Below are 26,990 nucleotides of genomic sequence, written 5' to 3'. Positions count from 1 at the left end.
TTTCCCCAGTCCATGGGCAGTCTTGAAATTATATGACTCAGAAATATCCTGGTATGCAAATATTATAGACTTCTGGGTAATTAATTATTTTAAGAGTTAGATGAAAATTATCTCTAGGATAAAGTGAATTTCACAGGACTCAGTGAACACTACCCAACTCTCAGTTGTAATTAATCATGGACTTAGAGCTTTAGTGGGGCTTGGAAGAGCCACCATAGCCGGATAAAAACGTCGGGCAGAGTGCTTCAGTGTGTGCTCCATGTAGGTTGCCTCTGGAGCCTCATTAAGATGAAAAAGAGGGTTGGAGTTGGAAAGCCAGCTTGCTTCTATGCTATTTACTTCAATCTGCTTAAGCTTCTACTTGAAGAAAGAGAATTGTGGTTTAAAGTTTAAAAATTATTGCTTTAGGGACTGGGTCACTCCTGTTACATTTTCTGCAGCAAGGTCTTAATCCAATTGTTGGAAAAACCCCACCAGGATATCCTTTGCAATGGTACCCTTGGGATTTGAAATACAAAATCCAGGCTGACCTCTTGGGCAAGGACATGGTGGAAGGTGCTGTCCAAAGTGCACAGTATGTATAGAAGCACATGGATAGTGATAACAATAAGATCAATGTTAATACCACAATGGCTACCACACCATTGTGACTTTGCTTGTGAAGCATCCAAACCATGTCAGATGCTATGGTAGGCACTTGCTACCTGATTTATTCTGATATTTCCAAATTACATTCTTCAAAATTTATGTTCAAAGAGATGAGCCAAGGATAGAAAGGGGTATGAAAAATGGACTGGGATTCCCAAACCTCTGTTGCTATTCTCTCTTCATTCAGAGGAAATTCGCTTTAATCCGTTTTGACTCTTGAGGATTTGTATAAATATCTCTTCACAAAAAGCTTCTGTCATTTATTGATGAAGATTTAAAGACCATTGTGTCATCTAATCTAATCTTCATAAATCCCTTATTTTACAAATTAAAAAATAAAGTCTCAGAGAGGTTAAGTAAATTATGGGTATCTTTAGCAAGAGGCAGAGAACGAATCTGAACCAGGCCTCAGTAATTTCACAGTCCAGTGCTCTAAGACTGTCTGTAATTTAACACAATACTTTATTACCAATTTCAGGGTTAATATCACCTCTCCAAGCCCTCTGCTCAGGCATGTCCTGATATAGTTATGGGTCAATGAGGAGAAAAAAATATGGCATAATTTGATGACTGAGCCTAAACTATTTATAGCATCAGTTAACTAACCAGTTCTTCCCCCATAGCAAGGAAATTTCTCAATACTATATTGTTTTTAGCTTGGTTAGACCTCAAAGCTTCCATATCACATTGTTTAAATACACTCTATTTCACTATATTCTAAAGGATAATATATTTTAATAGATGAAAAGTGAGCATTCAATGTCCTTTTATGTCAGCATTTCACAGAATTTATCCATATGGACAAAAATAGAATGCTGTTGGTTTGATATTGTCACAACCAATACCGGTGTAATGATTTTTTTAATTATTGTTGTTGTAACAAAGAGCCCTAAATATTCCCATCTATGATTTTAACTTTATTTTATTTTATTATTTTTTTTTTTGGCAGGTGGGCAGAGTGGAGGTTCTCTGTATTAAACAAAAACAACAACAACCTTAGTCTTTTGGTTTCCAAAAGAAACCAGAAATTATTTTTGTCCTCAAGAACCCACACTATCAATAATACTTTAAGAATACCAACAAGTGTGTTAGGATACTGAACAGAATACAAGTATTCTACATCCATTATTTCCATTAATCCTTTAAACTGTTCTTGAGAAGATACAGCTACTGAGCCCTTCTAGGACATGTGAAAACTAAGGCACAGAAAGACTGACTTACACACGGTCACACATTTTAGAGAGGAGCAGAATGGAAACTGAACTGTTATGACTCTGATAACCAAGCCCACTTCTTAACAACCAGCCATACTACCTGTATCTTTCTTCTTTGTCACTCTATATGTGTGCACACTTGGTTGTGTTTGACTTTTTGAGGTCCCACAGACTATAACCCACCAGGCTCCTCTGTCCACTGAATTCTCCAGGAAAGAATACTGGAGTGGGTTGCGATTTCCTACTCCAGGGGATCTTCCCGAGCCAGTGATTGAATGTGAGTCTCTTCTGTCTCCTGCATTGGCAGGAAGGTTCTTTACCACTAGTGCCACCTGGGAAGACCTGTCACGCTATACGTGGCCAGTTTAAAAATTAAGTACTCACGGGTATCCCAGTTCCATGAAGTTGTTCCATATTTGCTTCAAAAACATGATAACTCCCATCTGGAGGCAAAGGTCTATCAAACAGCCACTGGGATGACACTGAAACAAACAACAGGGGCAATAAGGACCTTGCTCTTCTCAGAGAGCTTAAACATCCCCATCTTCCAACTGCATAGCAAATTCTAAAGCCATGTCTCCTCATATCAACGCATAAAGAGAATAAAAACAAGGAAGGAATACCATGTATGAGGATACTTGATAGGGAAGTTTTCAGTAAATATATTGGAATATTGATCAAAATTATAACAGCAATAACAACAAACCTTTTTTTTTTTTTCATGGCCACCCCATGAGGTGTGTTCTCTGCATTGGAAGCACAAAATCTTAACCACTGGACCACCAGGGAAGTCTAACAAATCTACCTTTTAATGAACACTTACTACTGCCAGGCTCCATGTTAGGCATGATCGCATTTAATGAATGTTCTGGAATACTTTATGAAAACAGTGTAAGTATTAGTCACTCAGTCATGTCTGATTCTGCAATCCCATGGACTGTAGTCCACCAAGCTCCTCTGTCCATGGGATTCCCCAGGCAAGAACATTGGAATGGATAGCCACTTCCTTCTTCAAGGGATCTTCCCGACACACAGATCAAACCTGGGTATCCTGCATTGCAGGCAGATTCTTTACCATCTGAACCATCAAGGAATCAATTTAATAACCAAGTGATATTATAATATTTAACAAAATGTTTATATTTTTAAAAATAAGCTTCCTACCTCAGGCAAATTTTAAATTTGTAGAAAATTTGCAAAGCTAAAATAGTACAGAGATTGCCAATACACTCCTCTCCCAATTCCCTTCACTGCCCCTTACAGAACCAAGGTATATTGTCAAAGCTAAGAAATTCACAGTAATACATTTCTATTAGGTAGTGTATTAAAAAACAGAGGCATCGCTTTGCTGACAAAAGTCTGTAGAGTCAAAGCTATAGTTTTTCTAGTAGTCATGTACAGATGTGAGATTTGGACCGTAAAGAAGGCTGAGTGGCAAAGAATTGATACTTTCAAACTGTGATGTTGAAGAAGAACTCTTGAGAATGCCTTGGATAGCAAGGAGATCAAACCAGTCAATCCTAAAGAATCATCCCTGAATATTCATTGGAAGGACTGATGCTGAAGCTGAAGCTCTAATACTTTGGCCACCTGATGAGAAGAGCCAGCACATTGGAAAAGACCCTGATACTGGGAAAGACTGAGGGCCGGAGGAGAAGGGGATGACAGAGAATGAGATAGTTGGATGGCATCACCAATTCAACAGACATGAGTTTGAGCAAGCTCTGTGAGATAGTGAAGGACATGGAGGCTTGGAGAGCTACAGTCCATGGGGTCACAAAGAGTCAGACATGACTTAGAGACTGAACAACAATGAACTAAACTCCAGACTTTACTTAGATTTCACCTGCTCCAGGATGTAATCTGGGATACCTCATAGAATTTGTCATGTCTCTCCCAGTCTCCTTTGGTCTAGGCAGTTTCTCAGATTTTCATATTCTTAACAATTTTGAGTACCACTGACAAGCATCCTGTGGACAATCCCCCAAGCTGGGTTAATCTCATGTTTTCACCTTTAGACTGGGGTTATATGTTTTGGGAATGGAGGTAGGGTACAGTGGTTAAGTGCCATTTTCACCATCAGGGTTACCTGATATCTACAGGCCATTACTAGTGATATTAACCTTCAACATTTGGTAAGTATAGTATCTGCCACGTGTTTCCATGGAAAAGTTACTCATTTTTCCTTTCTCTCAGAAGTGAGTCACTAAGTCTAACCCACTCTCAAGATGAAGGGAAGGTCTATCGCCCAGGGAGGAATTATCTGTGCATATTATAATGCATTTAAGTGATAAAAGTGCGCCACAAAACAGTGTGCCAGTATGAGCCCAGTGATGCCCTGTCTGTGCTCCACTGCTTTTTTAGATCCTCAGTAATAGCATTAGAGGGCTTCTCAGGTGGCTCAGTGGTAAAGAGTCCACTTGCCAATGCAGGAGAAGTGAGTTCGATCCTTGGGTCTGGAAGATCCTCTGGAGGAGGAAACGGCAACCTGCTCCAGTATTCTTACCTGGGAAATCCCATGGACAGAGGAGCCTGGTGGGCTACAGTCCATAGGGCTGCAAAGTCAGACATGGCTGAGTGACTGAGCACGCATGAATGCAACATTAGAAACTTATACACACAAAAATGTGATTACAATGAAAATTGTAATCAATGTGTTTTGCTGGAAACTGCGCACTATTTGAGTAGGAAAGCATAGGTCTTTTTCTTTGGAAATGGGTTCATGTCCTGCTCATAAGGCTGATGGTCTCTGTAGCTTTGATCTACAGTTTCTATTTCTATCAAGTCAGTACCAGTGGGACTTCAAAGGGAACAAGTACTTAGGACACAAAGAGCCTGCTTTTCTGTTTCCAGCCCAGTAACTTAAAACTCTCCAATCTGAGCCAGAGAGAGGGTTTGCCAGTGGTAGTTTTTATCGTGTGGAAAAGTTTCAGTTCTCCTATACAAGCATACTCCTTTTCAGGATGAATTTAGGACCCCCTGAACTCTGCCACATATATACCATAAACAGGTTCAGTAGAATGTCTGAGACAGAATAATTACTAAGCTACAGAGGCAGATCACAGATCACAGTTGCAAGCTGAAACTGTTCACTTTTTGCAGAGAGATTCAAAGAGGCAAATTAACTTGTCCAAGATCATGCAATGCTAACTGGAGATGTAGAAATGAAAGCTGTGGTCTCCTCTACCCTAATGCACTGCTCCTTCACATAATGCTAAGGATGACTTCTATTTATCAAATGTATTTGCTGCCTTGTAGGGTTGCTTTCGGAGCAGGCGATGGCACCCCACTCCAGTACTCTTGCCTGGAAAATCCCATGGATGGAGGAGCCTGGTAGGCTGCAGTCCATGGGGTCGCAAAGAGTCAGACACGACTGAATGACTTCATTTTTCACTTTCATGAATTGGAAAAGGAAATGGCAACCCACTCCAGTGTTCTTGCCTGGAGAATCCCAGGGACAGGGGAGCCTGGTGGGCTGCAGTCTACGGGGTTGCACAGAGTCGGACACGACTGAAGCGATTTAGCAGCAGCAGCAGCAGCAGCAGAGCTGCTTTAGCAAAGCCTGTTATTTGTGGAAAGGGAAAAGGAAGACCATCATAGAACCATGTGACTGGATCACTCTCCACAATGGTAGGGCAAAGTGGGGAGGCCAGAAGACACGCCATTTATAATTTTGTTGGAATTGAGCATAAGGACTTTTTGGTTCATAGGATAGAGTGTGTTAGTCCCTCAGTCATGTCCAACTCTTTGCGACCCCATGAGCAATAGCCTGCAAGGGTCCTCTGCCCATGGAATTCTCCAGGCAAGAATACTGGAGTGGATTGCCATTTCCTTCTCTAATATGGTAGAGAAAGCGGTCTAACAGTTGCAGTGAATCTACCTCCTCACATAATGATTCCTTTGAGCTAAATCCAGTCCTTCAATACTCTAAAAATCATTTAGTAAGAAGTCTATACTTAGAAAGAGTAAAGTGAAAGTCACTCAGTTGTGACCCCATGGACTATACAGTCCATGGAATTCTCCAGGCCAGAATACTGGAGTGGGTAGCTGTTCCCTTCTCCAGGGGATCTTCCCAACCCAGGGATCAAAACCAGGACTCCCACATTGCAGGCAGATTCTTTACCAGATGAGCCACCAGGGAAGCTCAGAATGAGTAAAGGGCATGGATAAATGTGCAGGAGACCCAGACTTTCATTCCCATTGCACCACTCACAATCATATGACCATCAGCAGTTCAGTCGCTCAGTCGTGTCCAGCTCTTTTTGACCCCATGGACTCAGCACGCCAGGCTTCCCTGTCCATCACCAACCCCTGGAGTTTACTCAAACTCATGCCCATCAAGTCAGTGATGCCATCCAACCATCTCATCCTCTGTTGTCCCCATCCCCTCCCACCTTCAATCTTTCCCAGCATCAGGGTTTTTTCCAATGTGTCAGTTCTTTGCATCAGGTTGCCAAAGTATTGGAGTTTCAGCGATAGCATCAGTCCTTCCAATGAATATTTAGGACTGATTTTCTTTAGGATGGACTGGTTGGATCACCTTACTGTCCAAGGGATTCTCAAGAGTCTTCTCCAACACCACACTTCAAAAGCATCAATTCTTCAGCTTTCTTTACAGTCCAATTCTCACATCCATACATGACTACTGGAAAAACAATAGCTTTGACTAGACAGACCCTTGTTGGCAAAGTAATGTTTCTGCTTTTTAAGATGCTGTCTGGGTTGCTCAATAGCTTTTCTTCCAAGGAGCAAGAATATTTTAATTTCATGGCTGCAGTCACCATCTGCAGTGATTTTGGAGCCCCAAAATAAAGTCTTTTACTGTTTCCATTGTTTCCCCATCTATTTGCCATGAAGTGATAGGACCAGATGCCATGATCTTTGTTTTCTGAATGTTGAGCTTTAAGCCAACTTTTTCACTCTCCTCTTTCACTTTCATCAAGAGGCTCTTTAGTTCTTCTTCACTTTCTGCCATAAGGCTGGTGTCATCTGCATATCTGAGGTTATGGATATTTCTCCTGGCAATCTTGATTCCAGCTTGTGCTTCTTCCAGCCCAGCATTTCTCATGATGTACTATGCATATAAGTTAAATAAGCAGGGTGACAATATACAGTCTTGACGTCCTCCTTTTCCTATTTGGAACCAGTCTGTTGTTCCATGTGCTGTTCTAACTGTTGCTTCCTGACCTATATACAGGTTTCCCAAGAGGCAGGTCAGGTGGTCTGGTATTCCAATCTCTTTCAGAATTTTCCACAGTTTATTGTGATCCACATAGTCAAAGGCTTTGGTGTAGTCAATAAATCAGAAATAGATGTTTTTCTGGAACTCTCTTGAATGTGCTGGTATATTGTAAACACTCATTCCATATTAACTACTATTAACATTTTATATAGATACACAAATAAGGTGCTCAGTTGCTCATTTGTGTCTGACTCTTTGTGACTCCATGGACTGTAGCCCGCCAGGCTCCTCTGTCCATGGGATTTCCCAGGCAAGAATACTGGAGTGGGTTGCCATTCCCTTCTCCAGGAGTTCTTCCCGACCCAGGGAGACCAAACCCAGTGTCTCTTGTGTTTCCTGTATTGGTAGGTGGATTCCTTACCACTAGCACAATCTGAGAAGCCATGAAATATTATATAGCATAGTATGAGAGAAGTCCATAAGAGCCAGTTTATAAATTTTCTAAATAAATTGCAGTACTATATTTCTTTCTTTATAAATAGCTGCCATTATTCATGCCAGGCATTTTACATGCAAGATCCAACTTAATCCACCTATGGCCAGTATTATTGAGAATGACTATTCTTATCACAATTTGCAAGGAAAAAAAAATTTGAGACATAGAAATATTAAGATCATGTATCCAGCGGGGCAAAATTAGAATGTAGATTGTCAGATTCCAAAGACAAAATACTTGTTACATATCATGGTTATGTTATTTTCTTCAAGATTGTTAACATTATTAAAGGCAGGAAAGAGATATCTTCACTTGTACACCACATATTACCCAGCAGAGGTCTAAGATACAGTATGTATTGGGAGAATGGCATTGAAATACGTATAATATCATATATGAAATGAGTCGCCAGTCCAGGTTCGATGCACGATACTGGATGCTTGGGGCTGGTGCACTGGGATGACCCAGAGGGATAGTATGGGGATGGAGGAGGGAGGAGGGTTCAGGATGGGGAACACATGTATACCTGTGGTGGATTCATTTCGATATTTGGCAAAACCAATACAATATTGTAAAGTTTAAAAATAAAATAAAATAAAATAAATGCTTGTTGTATGACTAAATTCAGAGATCTAACTCTTATTTTCCATCATATATACCTTTTCTATCTACACTTTCAGGATTTCCAGGCTCTATTCCAAACCCATATTTTTAATTCACTGATTTTTTTTCAAAATAAATCTTTTACTGGAAAATATGGCTACTGTCTATGTCATAGGCATTGTGGGAAATAGGATGGCTACGAAATATTTTTCCTGACACTAGTATTACAGTTATTTCCCTGGGACTTTCGAAGAGGAATCACAAATTCTAATAATTTCACGATTAACAGTGGAAGTGTGAAAGTAGCTCAGTTGTGTCTGACTCTTTGCGACCCCATGGACTTTACAGTCCGTGGAATTCTCCAGGCCAGAATACTGGAGTGGATGGCCGTTCCCTTCTCCAGGGGATCTTCCCAACCCAGGGATTGAGCCCAGGTCTCCGGCATTGCAGGTGGATTCTTTACCAGCTGAGTCACCAGGGAAGCCCAAGAATACTGGAGTGGGTAGCCTCCCCCTTCTCCAGAGGGTCTTTCTGACCCAGGAATCAAACTGGGGTCTCCTGAATTGCAGGAAGATTCTTTACCAACTGAGCTATCAAGGAAGCCCCAGTTAACAGTAACAGTACCCAATTAAATAAAATTATTGGAGAAGGAAATGGCAACCCACTCCAGTACTCTTGTCTGGAGAATCCCATGGATGGAGGAGCCTGGTAGGCTACAGTCCACGGGGTCGCAAAGAGTCGGACATGACTTAGAGACTTCACTTTCACTTCATTGGTACTAGCAGGCACTAAAATGGCATCATATGCAGACCTACCTGCCTGTGACCACTTTGTTCCCTGAACTACCCTTGCTAACTCCACTGAACACTCTTGGGAAAAAGTAAGCCTTTTTTTCTACACCCCCCGCCCTTCACCACAACACACACACACATCCACACACACACCAAAGGGGAGCTGAAAGGCGTTTAGTGGATATGGTCATACTTTGGGGCTATAAAAGAAAACTGCAAGTTTCATTTGGGGAGTTCCAGGAAGCCTGGGATTATGAAAGGCCCTAGTTTATCTCTTTCCAGTAGAATAATACCCAGGTAGCTGTAGAGACATAGCATTGATAAATATCAGCTACAATTTACAGAGCTCCTACCATAGTACAGGGATTGGACTACTTGTGTGATGCAAATTATCTCTTATCTAGTAACAGCTTTGCAACCTAAGTATTACTATTGCCAGTGTACAGATGAGAAGACAGATATTCAGAGAGGTTAAATGAAGGACAAAGAATAATCAGAAAGATTAACATTTGAGCCCAGTTTTCTTTGATAAAAAGCATACATTCTTGGGCTTTCTCAAAGTATTCCAATCAACTTTTAGAACACCCAAAGGAGACAACATTAATGAGAGAGCTCCTGTGTTTGGGGGGACTGTTTAGATAGAGATCAGAAATGCCTCTACCCTCCAAGTTCTCAGGTGATCTTTTTCTTAACCTTTCACTAAATTATGACCTCCTAATAATGCTGCCTCCCCTTCATGGATCACAGCCTTGTCTTGGCAAAGGGGTTTGTATAACTCAATGAAGCTATGAGCCATGCCATGCAGGGCCACCCAAGGCAGGTTGATCATAGCAGAGATTCCTGACAAAATGTAGTACATTGGCAAAGGGAATGGCAAACCACTCCAGTATTCTTGCCACAAAAACCCCATGAACAGTATGAAAAGGCAAAAATATATGATACCAGAAGATGAGCCCGCCAGGTCGGAAGGTGTCCAATATGCTACTGGGGAAGATCAGAGAGCAATTACTAATAGCTCCAGAAAGAATGAAGAGCCTGGGACAAAGCGGAAATGTTCCTCAGTTGTGGATGTGTCTGGTGGTGAAAGTAATGTCTGAAGCTATAAAGAACAATATTGCATAAGAACCTGGAATATTAGATCCATGAAACAAGGTAAATTGGATGTGGTCTAGCAGGAGATGGCAAGAATGAACAACGACATTTTAGGAATTCAGATGACCATTATACTGACTACTGTGGGCAAGAATCCTTTAGAAGAAATGGAGTATCCCTCACAGTCAACAAAAGAGTCTGAAATGCAGTTGTTGTAGGTCAGTCGCTAAGTCGTGTCTGACTGTTTGTAACCCCATGGGCTGCAGCATTCCAGGCTTCCCTGTCCTTTACTATCACCTGGAGTTTGCTCAAACTTATGTCCAAAATACAGCACTTGGGTGCAATCTTAAAAATGACAGAATGACTTCATTTTTTTCCAATGCAAACTAATCAACATCACAGTAACCCAAGTCTATGCCCCAACCACTAATGCCAAAGAAGTTGAAGATGAATAGCTCTTTGAAGGCCTACCTATAACACCTTCTAGAACACCAAGAAAAATATGTACTTTTCATTAAAGGGGATTGAAATGCAAAAGTAGGAAGTCAAGAGATACTTGGAGTAACAGGCATGTTTGGCCTTGGAGTACAAAATGAAGCAGGGCAAAGGCTAACAGAGTTTTGTCCAGAACACACTGATTATAGCAAACACCCTTTTCCAACAACATAAGTGATGACTCTGGACATGGACATCAGGAGATGGTCAATACTGAAATTTGATTTATTATTCTCTTTGCAACTGAAGATAGAAAAGCTTTATACAGTCAGCAAAAACAAGACCTGGAGCTGACTGTGGCTCAGATCATGAACTCCTTATTGTAAACTTCAGGCTTAAATTGAAGACAGTAGGGAAAGTATTCATACCATTTAGATAGGACCTAAATCAAACCCTTATGATTATACAGTGGAGGTGATGAATAGATTCAAGGGATTAGATCTAGTAGACAGAGTGCCTGAAGAACTATGGATGGAGGTTCATAACAATGTACAGGAGGTGTGAACCAAAACCATCCCAAAGAAAAGGAAATACAAGAAGGCAAACTGGTCATCTGAAGAGGCTTTAAAAATGGCTGAGAAAAGGAGAAGAAAAAGGCAAGGGAGAAAGGGAAAGATATACCTTACTGAATGCAGAGTTCCAGAGAATAGCAAGGAGAGATAAGAAAACCTTAAGTGAACAATGCAAAGAAATAGAGGAAAACAATAGATTGGGAAAGACTAGAAATCTCTTCAAGAAAATTGGAGGTATTAAGGGAATGTTTCATGCAAGAATGGGCATGATAAAGAACAGAAATGGTAAGGACCTAACAAAAAGCAGATGAGATTAAGAAAAGGTGGCAAGAATACATAGAAGAACTATATTTTAAAAAGTCTTAATGAACTGGATAACCATGATGGTGTGGTCACTCACCTAGAACCAGACATCCTGAAGTGTGAAGTCAAGTGGGCCTTAGGAAGAATTACTAACAGCAAAGCTAATGGAGGTAATGGAATTCTAGACAAGCTATTCAAAATTCTAAAAGATGATGTTAAAGTGCTGCACTCAATATGTCAGCAAATTTGGAAAACTCAGCAGTGGCCACAGGACTGGAAAATGTCAGTTTTCATTCCAATCCCAAAGATGAGCAAAGACAAAGAATGCTCAAACTACTCTACAATTGCATTCATTTCTCATGCTAGCAAGGTAATACTCAAAATCCTTCAAGCTAGGCTTCAGTAGTACATGAACTGAGAACTTCCAGATGTACAAGCTGGATCTAGAAAATGCATAGGAAGATCACCTGGAGAAGGAAATGGGAAGCCACTCTGGTACTCTTGCCTGGAGAATTCCATGGACAGAGGAGCCCGGCAGGCTATACAGTCCATGGGATGGCAAAGAGTCAGACACAACTGTGCAATTAACTTTCACTTTTCACTTTTTTCATAGGAACCAGAGTTTAAATTGCCAAGATTTCATTGCATCACAGAGAAAGGAACCGAATTCCATAAAAGCATCTACTTCTGCTTCATTGACTACACTAAAGCCTGTTATCCACTATGTGGATCACAAAAAACTGGAAAATTCTGCAAGAGCTGGGAATACCAGACCACTTTACCTGTCTCCTGAGAAATCTGTGTGCAGGTCAAGAAGAACAGTTAGAACCAGACATGGAACAATGGACTGGTTCAAATTTGGGAAAAGAATATGACAAAGCTGTATACTGTCAGCCTGTTTATTTCACTTCTATGAAGAGTCATCATTAGAAATTCTGGGCTGCATGACTCAAAAGCTGGAATCAAGATTGTCAAGAGAAATACCAACAATCTCAGATATGCAGATGGTAACATTCTTATGGCAGAAAGTGAAGAGGAACTAAATAGCCTTTTGATAAAGCTGAAAGAGGAGAGTGAAAAAAGTTGGCTGAAAGCTCAGATTCAAAAACAAAGATCATGGCATCTGGTCCCATCACTTCATGGCAAACATTATAGAAGGGGGAAAAGTGGAAACAGTGACAGATTTTATTTTCTTGGGCTCCAAAATCACCATGGATGATGATTACAGCCATGAAATGAAAAGACGCTTCTTGGAAGGAATGACAAACCTAGACTGTGTACTAAAAAGCAGAGACTCACTTTGCTGACAGAGGTCCAAAGAGTCAAAGCTATGGTTTTTCCAGTAGCCATGTACAGATGTAAGAACTGGACCATAAAGAAGGCTGAGGGCTGAAGAATTGATGCTTTTGAACTGTGATGCTAGAGAAGACTCTTGAGAGTCCCTTGGACTGTGAGGAGATCCAACCAGTCAATCCTAAAGGAAATCAACCATGACTATTCATTGGAAGGACTGATCCTAAAGCTAAAACTCCAGTACTCTGGCCACCTGATGCAAAGAGCTGACTCACTGAAAAAGACCCAGATGCTGGGAAGATTGAAGGCAAAAGGAGAAGGGGGAAACAGAAGATGAGAAGGTTAGATGGCATCACCAACTTAATGGACATGAATTTGAGCAAACTGTGGGAGATAGTGGAGGAAAGGGAAGCCTGGTATGTTGCAGTTCATATCATTGCAAAGAGTCAGACACCACTTAGTGACTGAACAAAAACAACTAATGCTGCCATATGTTAAATTGAATTTTACATTAGAATAATTTTTAAAATTTTGAATTAGATAAGTAAAAAATTTGACAATTAGTCTAAATAGATCCAGAAATTTTAAGGTGTAGAATACTGATATAATAAACCTTACAATCTCATTTCTCTGAGTGAAAAGTAATGTTATTAAATTTGTGGCTGCTAATTTTGGGGGATCTTAATTATACTTTACATGAAAATAAACTTCGAATGGGTCAAAGATAATATTTTTTAAAATAACAGTAGTTAAAAATATGCATGAATTTTAAAAATTTCCCAAATTGACAACACATTTTTGTGATGAAACAAATTCCCCAAAACATTAATGACAATAATATTTTGATTAGAAAATGCTATATAGTTTTGTAAAAAATATATCAAAATAAAATTAAAAGATATACAAGAAAATGGGAAACATATCCCTAACAAATTTGAAAGAACCTAATTGTATTTGTTTAGAAATTATTAAAACAGAAAAAACAGTTTAATGAAAATGAACAGGAATAACATACCTGCAGAAATACAAAATATCAACAAACATGAAAAACATTCTCTGTGTCACTTGTAATTAAAGGAACTGAAATCAAGAGATATTCTGATATCTTTTGGATTATTGGTAAAAACAAAACTGTTTCACTTGGCAAATTCTGAAGAAGTAAATTCATATACTATAGGTAAGAGCTGGCATTTGGGAGGGCAGTTTGTCAATCTCAGTGAAAATATACAACATTCTCTCCCTGGAATATAGAAATATTATTCCTAGACATTTTGTTCCCGTACATACATATTATAAATCAATAAAGAAATATAAGACTTTGAAGATATACCTATACATTTATAAATTGGTATTTCATGTAAGATTTCTTTTAGACTAAATTTTCCTTGCTTAGAAGGAAACACAATATATTTAAAAGTTTGGAGATCAGTGCATAGATAATAATAATCCTCCAAAAGAAAAAAAATCTACTGGAGCTAAATTTCTGGGCTTTGTGAATGAAAGAAATGGTTTTGATAGTATATTAAAGAGCTCTGAGGTCAGGATCTTGGGGTTTAATGTACACCCTCTTTTTTGGAAGACTTGGTTTCTTAGGAACCCGTAGATTTCCTGCTTTATCAAAAACATGTCTTCAGTACAGATGAAATTGCCTGCTTCACCTCCCCTTTCTCTCTCTTCCCACCCCCTTTTCCCCCACAGTCATTGGCCCATATCCATGCCCACCCCCACCCTTACAAGGTTACTTACTTCCTCCAGTCTCCACCGGTTGAAAAGTTTATTGTACTTTCCTGGATGGCCAACGAATCTGTAAAAAGCCATTTTAATTCATTAGTGTTTAGGCGGGGTTGACTGAAGAACACTTACTAATGCATTACAACCAGTGCAAGTGTGGGTAGACCTAAGTGTTCTCTGGAGCAATGTGTACCCAAACAGTGACTTAGGCCATGCTTACACATCAAAGGACCTGACTTAAAAAGGAAAAGTGATGTGTGAAGTCATTATCAACGGGTTGAGAAAGTACAGACAAACCAACCAAATGAAATTTTCCACACTGACTTGTAGAGTTTTAATGTCTTTTTGACCTAGTTAGTGACTATTAATAAAATGTGCTGAATGGTTTAGTTTAAAATTTTCTAGCTTCAGTATGTTTCCATGGCACTGGCTGGAGTGTTGAGCATATGGCAAACCAGAACAGGTAGCTTAATATGCTTCTTTTTTATATTCTGCAGCAAATTCAGGAAAAAGTATTACCATGATAGGTATGTTTCCACACTAAGGAAGTGTACTCTGGGCTTATACAAAAAAATTCTTATTTAACAAAATCATCACTAATGATTGGAGAATCATAATTCAACCCCAGCACGGCATATAGGTCTTATTTATTTTATTGAAGTATAGCTGATTACAATGGTGTGTTAGTTTCAGTTGTACAGAAAAGTGATTCAAGTATATGGCTTTACTTTTTTATTTCAACTTTAATTGGGAGTGGCAGCCAGAAGCACTATACTAAGTCTTGATTTGAAAAAGCATGTGAAGATTCATTGGGACAATTTTTCAAGGCAGAGGACAAGAATTTGCCACCTCTGTTAACAAACTGGCAATAAAACTGTTGACAGTCTCCATCACTGAGCAAAGACAATGTGTATGAAGTTGACTTACCTCCCCAAAAAGAAAGCAATATAGAAGATAGAACTGTTCAAATTGACAAATTGAAAGAGGAACATCTTCAAAGCAAAGCTGTTTTCCCATTCAGATTCTGTTCGAGGATATTCTAAAAGGAACATAGAGTGTGCTTACACAGATGAAGTAAATGACAAGAAATATGGATACAGAATCAGAAGTCCTATGTTCAAAGTCTGGTTCAGTCATTTACTGAGTCTATAAGCCACTCAATGCCTCTGAGTTCTAGTGTCTGCATTTGTAAAAATAGGAATGATAATATCTGTTCCACAGAATTGCTGAAAAGATCCAATGAGATAATCTTTAGACATTTTCCACAACTACAAAAGTATGATATCTGTTGTTAAGACATAAGGATTTTCATTATTCTCTCTGCTCCTGTCATTTAGAGGTAACCATAAATATTGAAGCAGTCTTTCACTCCAAATGTCTATACTTAATTCAGAGAACTTAACTGTCTACAGAGTTCTTTAAAAAAGGAATATTTTATATGCAGACTGAAGTGGATTAGTAACGAAAAAAGAGGGCTACATCAGTCAGAAAAGCTCAGTTCTTATCTCAACCTTATACCTAATTTGCTGGTAACTTCAGGCAGGTGTCTTCATGTATTTTGCAATCAGTTTTATAATCTGTGAAATGAGGAGTTTAGATAAGAACTCTGTCAACTTACACCTTAGGGTTCTGACTTCTCAAAATAAAGCAAACAAAAGATAACAGCATAAAGCAACATCTTCATAAAACTGGATGAAGATGGCAGAATGTACCTCAGCCTCAGCTCCCACTGGATATCCAAATAAGGGATAGAAAATATATATGCACATCTCATGTATATATTCTAATGTAACTGAAAATTTAAGAAAGATAGAAAGTAGATGTGCTCTGACTTAAAGGAAAAGATAGGCCAAACTGTATGCATGAGCAAAGCACAGAATAAAGAGGAAACTTTATCCTGGGGAACTCCAGAATAGGTCTTGGGGAACGCCAAGCCCAAAGCAGACAAGTGTCAGAAACCGGAAGGATCTGTGGGGCATCCACAAGAGTGACTGTTTGACGGGCAGAAGGGAGAGCTGTCAGGAGAGCCCACATTTATGCATGGTTATGTTTTCACTGTTGTTTCCTTCTAAATAGTTTGTAAATTAAACAGAAAACTTATTTAGAAATGAGACTGTGGTTTTTTAAAAAATCTCCTGTGTAAGATTGTTTTGGGGGTCCATTTCTAATTTTGGAGAAAACTTTGGAGAAGGAAATGGCAACCCACTCCAGTATTCTTGCCTGGAAAATCCCATAGGAGCCTGGCAGCAACAGTCCATGGGGTCGCAAAGAGTCAGACATGACTGAGTGACTTCACTTCACTTCACTTCTAATTTCACTGCCTCATGATCCACAAATGTGTCCTGTGTGATTTCTGCCTTGGGACAAAAAAAGTTACAATTTCTTGTGGCCAAATTACATGGATAAGTTTTGTCAGTGTATCAAGTGTCTAAAAGAATATTCACTTTTCTCTTGAGCATACAGCTTATATATGTTTAAAAGAAGGCTGCCAGTTATGATATTCAAATATTCTATCAGTTCAGTTCAGTTCAGTCATTCAGTCATGTCCGACTCCTTGCGACCCCATGAACCACAGTATGCCAGGCCTCCCTGTCCATCACCAATTCCCGAGTCCACCCAAACCCACGTCCATTGAGTTGGTGATGCCATCCAACCATCTTATCCTCTGTCATCCCCTTCTCCTCCTGCCCTCAATCTTTCCCAACATCAGGGTCTTTTCAAATGAGTCAGCTCTTTGCATTAGGTGGCCAAAGTATTGGAGTTTCAGCTTCAACATCAGTCCTTCCAATGAACACCCAGGACTGATCTCCTCTAGGATGGACTGGTTGGATCTCCTTGCAGTCCAAGGGACTCTCAAGAGTCTTCTCCAACACCACAGTTCAAAAGCATCAATTATTTGGCACTCAGCTTTCTTTATATATAGTCCAACTCTCACATCCCTACATGACCACTGGAAAAACCATAGCCTTGACTAGATGGACCTTTGTTGGCAAAGTAATGTCTCTTCTTATGAATAGGCTGTCTAGGTTGGTCATAACTTTCCTTCCAAGGAGTAGTGTCTTTTGATTTCATGGCTGCAATCACCATCTCCAGTGATTTTGGAGCCCAGAAAAATAAAGTCTGACACTGTTTCCACTGTTTCCCCATCTATTTGCCATGAAGTGATAGGACCGGATGCCATGATCTTAGTTTTCTGAATGTTGAGCTTTAAGCCAAATTTTTCACTCTCCTCTTTCACTTTCATCAAGAGACTCTTTAGTTCTTCACTTTCTGCCATAAGGGTGGTGTCATCTGCATATCTGAGGTTATTGATATTTCTCCTGGCAATCTTGATTCCAGCTTGTGCTTCCTCCAGCTCAGCATTTCTCATGATGTACTCTGCATATAAGTTAAATAAGCAGGGTGACAATATACAGTCTTGACGTACTCCTTTTCCTATTTGGAACCAGTCTGTTGCTCCACGTCCAGCTCTAACTATTGCTTCCTGACCTGCATACTAGTTTCTCAAGAGGCAGGTCAGGTGGTCTGGTATGCCCATCTCTTTCAGAATTTTCCACAGTTTATTGTGATCCACACAGTCAAAGGCTTTGGCAGTCAATAAAGCAGAAATAGATGTTTTTCTGGAACTCTCTTGCTTTTTCGATGATACAGCAGATGTTGACAATTTGATCTCTGGTTCCTCTGCCTTTTCTAAAACCAGCTTGAACATCTGGAAGTTCATGGTTCACGTATTGCTGAAGCTTGGCTTGGAGAATTTTGAGCATTACTTTACTAGCGTGTGAGATGAGTGCAATTGTGCGGTAGTTTGAGCATTCTTTGGCATTGCCTTTCTTTGGGATTGGAATGAAAACTGACGTTTTCCAGTCCTGTATATCTTGGCTTATATTTTGAGTGTTTATTTGTCAATTTATTTGTGTATTTCTATTATATTTTGCTTTCTATGCTTTGAAGGTTGGTGGAAAGTGTATAGAAATTGACTATTATACTGACTTGGTAGATTGTTTATCAATATAAAGTCTCTCTCTTTCCCTCTCAAATATATATTAAATTCTAGTTTGCCTAATATGAGTATGATGACATCTGATTTTATTGTTATGGTTCCCTTGACATAGATACTTTTATTCCCGAATTGAGCTCTGACAAAATAAAAATTCTTTTCAACAGTTGACCTAATTTGCTTCTTGGAATCCAAGTTTATCTTTATAGATAATCAATACTATAGATAAATCATTGTTCATTATTATAGATACTTCATTATTTGAAACAACTGACAGCCATTCTGATCTAATTCTTAACAACTGAAAAGCTAGGCTTAAAAAAGTATCACTTTGGATCAAATATTATATATTCTCTTTAAAAAACCTTAATGTGCCAGAATTGATGGTTTGATTTTTGTGTATGTATGATATTTGAAAATAAAATGTTTGGGCAAAAAAGAAATCAAGAAACAAAGTCTTAAAAGTATTTTGTATAATTAGAAAGTTAAACCTAATTTCTAATTTGAAGCACAAATTTGCAAGCCTAAATTTATATAGAATTTAATATCATATATTGCATACATATTATTTTTATAGATACATGCAATGACATTACATTTCTTTAAACAAAATACCAATATTTTATTGATTTAAATTTATAAAGCTCATTATTAATTGACAGCTATGAGTCCACAGGCATTATGGTATGAGTTATAGATGGAAAAATCAAATATCAAGTGAAAACTGATATTCCTGGCAGTTAGCATATTCTGCTTCTATAATTAATATTATGGCTTCCCCAAATTACTTGCTTAGGTTTGCTTTCATATTGGCCATAAAATACTTTACAAGCAAATAAATGTAAGAAATCAGAGCTAGAAGAAAGCCTTGAGGATATCTAGTTCAAGTGTTTTATTACCCAACTGAAGAAACTATGCTATGCTATGCTATGCTAAGTCACTTCAGTCGTGTCCGACTCTGTGCGACCCCATAGACGGCAGCCCACCAGGCTCCCCCGTCCCTGGGATTCTCCAGGCAGGAACACTGGAGTGGGTTGCCATTTCCTTCTCCAGTGCATGAAAGTGAAAAGTGAAAGTGAAGTCGCTTAGTCGTGTCTGACTCTTAGCGAACCCATGGACTGCAGCCTACCAGGCTCCTCCGTCCATGCATTTTCCAGGCAAGAGTACTGGAGTGGGGTGCTATTGCCTTCTCCTATAGGTCAGAGGGTTTAAAGAACAATGAGAAAGATCATTCCCATTTATGGGGCACTTGTCATGTGTCAGGCAGCTAAGCTACAGTGACAGTGAAACAGGAACTATTCTCATTCTCATTTTACCAATGAAGAAACTGAGACTCAAAAAAGGAAAAGGAGATGGAGCAGAGAGAAGAAGAGGAGATGAAAGAATGGAAAGACTAAAAAACTTGCTCGTAGTCATGTAATTTCCAAGTGACCCTATCAGCCAGACTATGAACTAGGGGCTAGTTCTTCCCCCTATACATTGTCTCTTCTCATGTTACTCGCACCTGTAAACACACTGTAAGGCAAGCAACACATCCTAATGGAGTGATACAGTTACTCCATCACAGTGGAGTCTGTCACATCTGAGTTTAAATTCTACCCATTAACTTAATTGGGCTTCTCTGCAGGCTCAGCGGTAAAGAATCCACCTGCAAGGCAGGAGACACAGGAGACACGGGTTTGATCCCTGAGTTGGGAAGATCAACGAGTGATTTAACCAAGATCCTAGGGGAGGGCATGGCAACCCACTCCAGAATTCTTGTGTGGAGAATCCCATGGACAGAGGAGCCTGGCCAGCTATAGTCCATAGGGTTGCAGTGTGGGACACGACTGAATCAACTTTGCACGCATGCAACTTAATTACCTTGATTGTCTTATCGATAAACAGAATTGTGATATAAAACAAAATAGTAAAGGAGGAGAGTCTAGCTGAGCTCAATGCCTTGGCTCTGTTGAGTTCTCAAATAATAAAAGATCGCTGCTCAAACAACTCTGTAATAAAAATTTTGTACCCAAATTAGGGGACCAAAATTTAAGTTTGAGGATAGAAATAAAGGTATTTTCTGACATGCAAGGTTTTGAGATGTTTACTTTCCAGGTAGCAAAATAAGAAAATAAGACAGAAGAAACAAAGAATCCAAAAAGTATTGTCCAACTGAAAACATAAAAAGTGAAGGAATTGCCACAGTGCTGGTCAAAGCAGTGTATGCAATTGAGCACAAGCCCAGAGGGTAACCTATTGAGACTGGAGTAGACAGTGGTTCAGGGAGGATACCTCTCAGAAGAAAGTGAGTACAATATTTGATGTTTTTAATGTATTTAGAGAGAATTTAGAGTTACGGCAGGAAGTTCGGGATAAATCAAGGCAAGTATGTGTAGACAATTAAGCAAAAAAAAAAAATGTTATTATTAGCTTCACGAAAATATAAAGGTTTTATAAGAAAGAAAGCCACCACAGTACACATCATGCCATAGATAGGAGCATAGTTCTGTAGATACATGATGTGAACACCAATTATTCATTAGGCTAACGCTGCCAGTACAACTGCTTTGGAAGGAGGAGAATTAACAGTCTGCTTTTACCTCGAGATGGATGGGGAAGGGTGAGGGCTCGGGACACTGCGGGAATGAAGTACGAAGTTCCTGTCTTTTAGTATGGGAAGGCAATCACTTCCCAAAGCTGGAAAACCCAAGAATGGCAGTAGTAGCATGCACTTTAGAAATAGGGTAGAACAGAAAACAATGATTAAACTGCTAAAAAGCACTACCTCAGGGATATGGAAAGCAAGAATGGGCAATGTGGCAAAGAGCTGGTATTTATCATAAATCTCTTAATACTCTTTTGCCTTTTAAGTTGTGTACATGTAATATGACACTGTGATAAAATAAATGTTGCAGGGAAAATCCCAAAGAACTGAAAAGGTAGGGGGAAAGCAATCCCAAGTAGGCAGAACTAGGTTTGTTAATTTCTACTAGGATTTTGTAACTATATACATTACTTCTCTATAGTTATACAATGAATTCCAACTTCCTAGGTCCCTTCTTTCATTTTATTGACAATTATCTAACCAAAGTTGATATAAAAAATGCTAAAGTATGTAAAGAAACCGCAGACTGATATGCCCATGTTATTTTCTTACTAAGGAGTGAAGTAAGAAAAGTGGACTTACCTAAATTAGTGAGAAGGTAAGCAATTTTTTCATAAGCCTGTAATAAGAGAAAGCAGTTAATGTTATTTTCTTTTAGAAAATACTGTTATTTAGACTATTCAATTAAACATCTGAAGTTATTCTACAAAGTGGAATAACTTCTTTCAATTAAGAAGAAGCACGTTTTAAATCTTACTATGTGGTGCATTATATACATGAACACACAAAATGTAATAAAAACACGTTGTAAATGTGGCTATATACAGACATGATTTCTGCAATAACCTTTCTGCTAGCTGTCTTTATTTTCACTTTATAAGTCAAACAAAAGAGACTTGTATATACCCCAAAGAGTTTCAGCTGGTTAATGTCTGACCTGGGATTTGATAACCAAATTACATTTGCTTTTTTCCTACACTGGAAGCTTTAGTGGAACTATGTCTTCTTTACTATTGATAAACAATCTTCCTAACTATGACAAAGACAGTGAACAAAGTTGCATTCCCAAACAACAAAGCTGTTTGGTGGTTATTTAAAACAAGATTCCCTTTGTTTCCCAGAACAAAGTTGGTTTGGTGCTTATTTAAAACAAGATTCACTAATCAAATCTGTTGAATCTGTAGTTACATGAACATTTTTATAACATTTTTTTATAATCTGTCAGAATATTTTTTATATTTTTTATATTCTCCTTGTCCTACTTTACTCTGTTCACAACTCATACAGACTCAAGGGAAAGAAAAACATATTTCACAATATTACAGGTAAATACAGCTGGAAGCATATATTTACTACAGATAGAAGGGTGATATATGTGTGCATGTAAATATAATTACATAACTTCAAAATTAAACAAATTATTTTTTAGACTATAAATTCAAGTAACCCTGCCTATCAGCATGCAAAATCAAATAGGTATACAGACACATTAAAACTTGTTCACCTTCCCTGACTGTTCATTCAATAGAACGAATGTGATTATTCATCTTAACCATGATTCAAACTATCTCTTCCTAAGATCTGAAGCGGTGTCTTCAAACAGAAAGATTATATTGAGTCCAAAAGTTTCATTCTACTCCTGGTGCAGTTTTTTTAAAAACTATACACACAAGTTATCATTTTCAAATTTTAGAATTAGATAAGTTTGAATCTGTGAGCACCAAAGTTTTCCTGACTTTACTCTTTTCCATGCCCCATTTATCAACTAAGATGATTAGAGAAGGGTCTCCAAAGAGTATGATAAGAAAGCCTTATCAATCAGCAAATAATCCATGAGTAGCTACTGGGCTTCAAGCACTGAATTAAGTGCCCTCATGGAGACTGAGAAAATTTTACTTAAGTAACTGCCATTTAGAGTATCTGGCTGGTGCCAAACAGTGTTTTCCATTGGGCTGCACAGAAAGTTCGTTCATGTTTTTTCTGTAAGATGTTATGGATACTGGAACGAACTTTTTGGCCAACCCAGTGTACATTATTTATGTTTGTCCTTACAAAAATATTATCAAATAGATGTTATGATTTTATGGAACAGGAAACTGAGGTTTGGAATGTTAAGTACCTAGCCTGAGATAATACTTCTAAGCAAGAAGCAAAGTCAGTATTTGGTATAAAGACTCTCTTGTAGCATCTATGCTATGCCTTGTCTCATAAACAATTTCAGGTTTTGTCTTAGTACTTAGCACACAGACCTGCCCATAAGCCCAGGATGGCAATATCTACAGCTGATGCCCCAAGGGACTATAATAATCTAATAACCTTTGAAGGAATTTTACCAGTCAGAAAAGCCACTGTGCCACCCCTGGAAATACCACTTTTGGAAGGGTATCTAGAGTAGTGGAGAGCCTATACCATCCGAGGCCCAAATGCTACAGCCTATTGGCACTGTCATGATGATAAACTACAAAACAGTCCTTGCAGTGTGACTCATTAACTCACCCACAAAGTGTACGAGGAAACCATAATTTAAATATAACCAACTAGATGGTATATGACAGCAACCTTGACAGGGGAAGTTGTGTGTTTGTGTGTGTGTGTGTGGTGGAATGGAGATATAATTGAGGGAGGAGAAAATAAAGGGATTCAGGGTCAGTTGTTCTGCTTACTACATTATATACAGGTAGTGAATGTATGGGAGCTTCCCAGGTGTTGTGGTGGTAAAGAATCCACCTGCTAATGCAGAAGAAGCAAAAGACACCTCCAAGGTTCAATCTCTAGGTCGGGAAGATACCCTGGAGTAGGAAATAGCAACCCACTCCAGTATTCTTGCCAGGGAAATCCCATGGACAGAGGAGCCTGGTGGGATGCAATCCATGGGGTCACAGAGTTGGACAGGAAGAAGAATTCATGAAAGAGTGTATGTATACATTATATGAATCTGCATCATTATACATATATATATGCAATATACATGTGTCTTTAAAATACATATATAAATAAAATAAATTTTAAAAATATATAAAATACCACATAGTGAACCCAAGCTTTTAAAAATCATTCATGAGTCCATTTCAGTAAGCCAATATTCTCTTAGTCATGTACATTGGGTTAAAAGTATTTATTAGAAATTTCTAATGAGTCAGGTACTATCCAGGGAAACAAATGACAGTGAATCAAATATAGTCTCTACCATTATGGAATTTAAATTCTGGGTCTCAGAGACATATGACAAAGAAATATGTACTTGGCCAGGAGATGCCAAGTACTAAGAGGAGAGATGAAGCAGGCTGATGGGTAGAGAGCAGTAGAGTGCTATGTAGGGGCTGGTCAGGGAAACCTCTAAGAGAGGGAGACATCTGAGCAGAGAGCTACTTGGAGTAAGGGAGCCAAACAGAGATAGGGCTAAGTATCTGGGAGACATGGAAACAATGAGTGCAAATGCCTGAGTCTGCCATGCTCTTGGTGTGTCTCCTGAAGGTGGAGGAATAAGGGCGATGGGGTGGAGGTACAAAGGCAGTAACAGGCGAATCAGAGAGATCTCGGAGGCAAATACTTTTTTGGTGTCTCATAGGCTGTGATGAGGACTTCAGAATGCATTCTGAGCTGAAAAAGACATCATCTCCCCAAATAATGCTTTGTTTGGAGGTGTCATGAGAAATCAATTGGGAAAAAAGTGGCAAAGGCATTTGCTGTCAAGGGGCAAAATTCAGGAGTCCTACATTTGCTTTAATGCTCTTCATCTCCAAGTCAGATGCTCACAATCTAACTTTCATTGTAAAAAGGAGCTCCAAATGGACAAATGCAGAATCAAAAAGAGTCTTCACTTTTCCAGGAATTCTCCTTTTTGAATTTCTAGAAATTGTTGACATACACATGAACAAATGAAACAAATACATTAAAAAAAGCCAATCTTCTTATTAAGAGTCATTTGTTATTGTTTCCTTTTGAGGTCAAGATGTGTGGTCCAACACTTTGATCCACCCTATTTCATAATAACCTTTTTGCATTGTAATTATCAGTTAAGGAAACTTGGGTACATTTTGAGGTCTTTGGGGATCAGGCCCATGGAAGAAATATAGAAATGCATGCTCTGGAATCTAGAGACAGAAGGGGATTAATATGTGGAAGAGTCCAATACTACAAAGCTACAGTCATCAAGACAATATGGTACTGTCACAAAAACAGAAATATAGACCAATGGAACAAGATAGAGAGCCCAGAGATAAAACCCACATCCTATGGGTACCTGATTTTTGACAAAGGAGGCAAAAATATACAATGGGGCAAAGATAAGCCTCTTCAATAAGTGGTGCTGGGAAAAATGGAGAGCTATGTGCAAAAGAATGAAATTAGAACACTTACTAATGCCATACACAAAGATAAAGTCAAAATGAATTAAAAACCTACTTTTAGACCAGAAACTATAAAACTCTTAGAAGAAAACATAGGCAGAACACTCGATGACATAAATCAAATATGTCATGACCCACCTCCTAGAGTAATGGAAATAAAAACAAAAATAAATAAGTGGAACCTAATTAAACTTAAAGCTTTCACACAGCAAAGGAAACTACAAACAAGGTGAAAAGATAACCCTCAGAATAGGAGAAAATAATAGCAAAGGAAACATGTTTTTATGTTTCCAAATTATACATAATTTGGAATTATGTATAATTAGGATAATTAATTTCCAAAATATACAAGCAGCTCATACAACTCAATATCAGAAAAACAAACAACCCAATCAAAAAGTGGGAAAAAGACCTACACAGACATTTCTCCAAAGAAGACATACAGATGGCTAACAAACACATGAAAAGATGCTCAACATCTCTCATTATCAGAGAACTGCAAATCAAAACCACAATAAGATATTACCTCACACCAGTCAGAATGGCCCTCATCAAAAAGTCTACAAACAACAAATGACGGAGAGGGTGTGGAGAAAAGAGAACCCTCTTGCACTGCTGGTGGGAAAGTAAATTGATACAGGCACTATGGAAGACTGTATGGAGAGTCCTTAAAAAACTAAAAATAAAACCACCATATGACCAGCAATCCCAGTCCTGGGCATATACCCTGAGGAAACCAAAATTGAAAAAGATACATGTACCCCAATGTTCAATGCAGCACTATTTACAATAGCTAGAACATGGAAGCAACCTAGATGTCCACTGACAGATGAATGGATAAATAAGCAGTGGAACATACACACAATGGAATATTACTCAGCCATAAAAACGAATGGATTTTAGTCAGTTCTAATGAGATGGATGAACCTAGAGCCTATTAGATAGAGTGACGTCAGAAAGAGAAATATCATATACTGACACGTATATATGGAATCTAGAAAGATGCTACTGATGAATTTATTTTCAGGGCAGCAATGGAGAAACAGACAGAGAACAGACCTAAAGACATGGGGGGAGATGGAAGGGATGTTTGGGAGGGAGTGGACATGGGTGTACCTGTGGCTGATTCTTGATGTATGACAGAAAACCACAAAATTCTATAAAGCAAATATCCTTCAATCAAAAAAATAAAGTGGCAAAATATAAATAAATAATGTGGATGAGTCCAGAACCAGCATGGAGTACTTACAACAGCCCAGTGTATTCAAGGGTTTTCTTTTTTTTTTTTTTTGGTTAAAGCATGCTCTATGCATGGCACATGGATTCTAAAATGAGAGGAGGAAAATCAAAAGGAATTCATCCTTTTATTGGCAATGCTGAAACAGTTTAATTGGCTTAATTCCAGCTATTTCAAACTGTAAGAGTACTTCTGCTGTGATGTTTCTATTTTTTCTTCAAAATTATGCATTAATCATGAGACCAGACAGCTGTCATGCTATTGCAATCTATTCTTAAACTAATTAAGAATTAATTAATTAAGAATTAAGATAAATTAAGAATCTTGTTGTCAAGCAACAAGAACATACATTTTAAAAATAATGGCATTTTAAATTTTTATTAAAAACTTTTTGGAAATATTTCCTGATGATGGCTAAGCATGCTATTTATGGTATCTTCAATAGCATATTTTCAGGGTC

General features: G+C 38.5%; 1 protein-coding gene across 1 annotated transcript in view; it reads right to left on the bottom strand.

Moving 5' to 3' along the window:
• The window catches only part of ANO3 (anoctamin 3), a 452,166-nt gene that overhangs the window by 16,884 nt on the left and 408,292 nt on the right, over window positions 1–26,990 (bottom strand). Inside the window, 4 exon segments of the mRNA XM_055549165.1 lie at window positions 2,247–2,344; window positions 14,376–14,433; window positions 15,288–15,399; window positions 21,527–21,563. Coding sequence (XP_055405140.1) covers window positions 2,247–2,344; window positions 14,376–14,433; window positions 15,288–15,399; window positions 21,527–21,563 — 305 coding nt within the window.

Source organism: Bubalus kerabau, chromosome 15 (genome assembly GCF_029407905.1).
Source record: "Bubalus kerabau isolate K-KA32 ecotype Philippines breed swamp buffalo chromosome 15, PCC_UOA_SB_1v2, whole genome shotgun sequence".
Taxonomy (NCBI): domain Eukaryota; kingdom Metazoa; phylum Chordata; class Mammalia; order Artiodactyla; family Bovidae; genus Bubalus; species Bubalus kerabau.
This window is presented reverse-complemented; position numbering and strand designations above follow the sequence as displayed.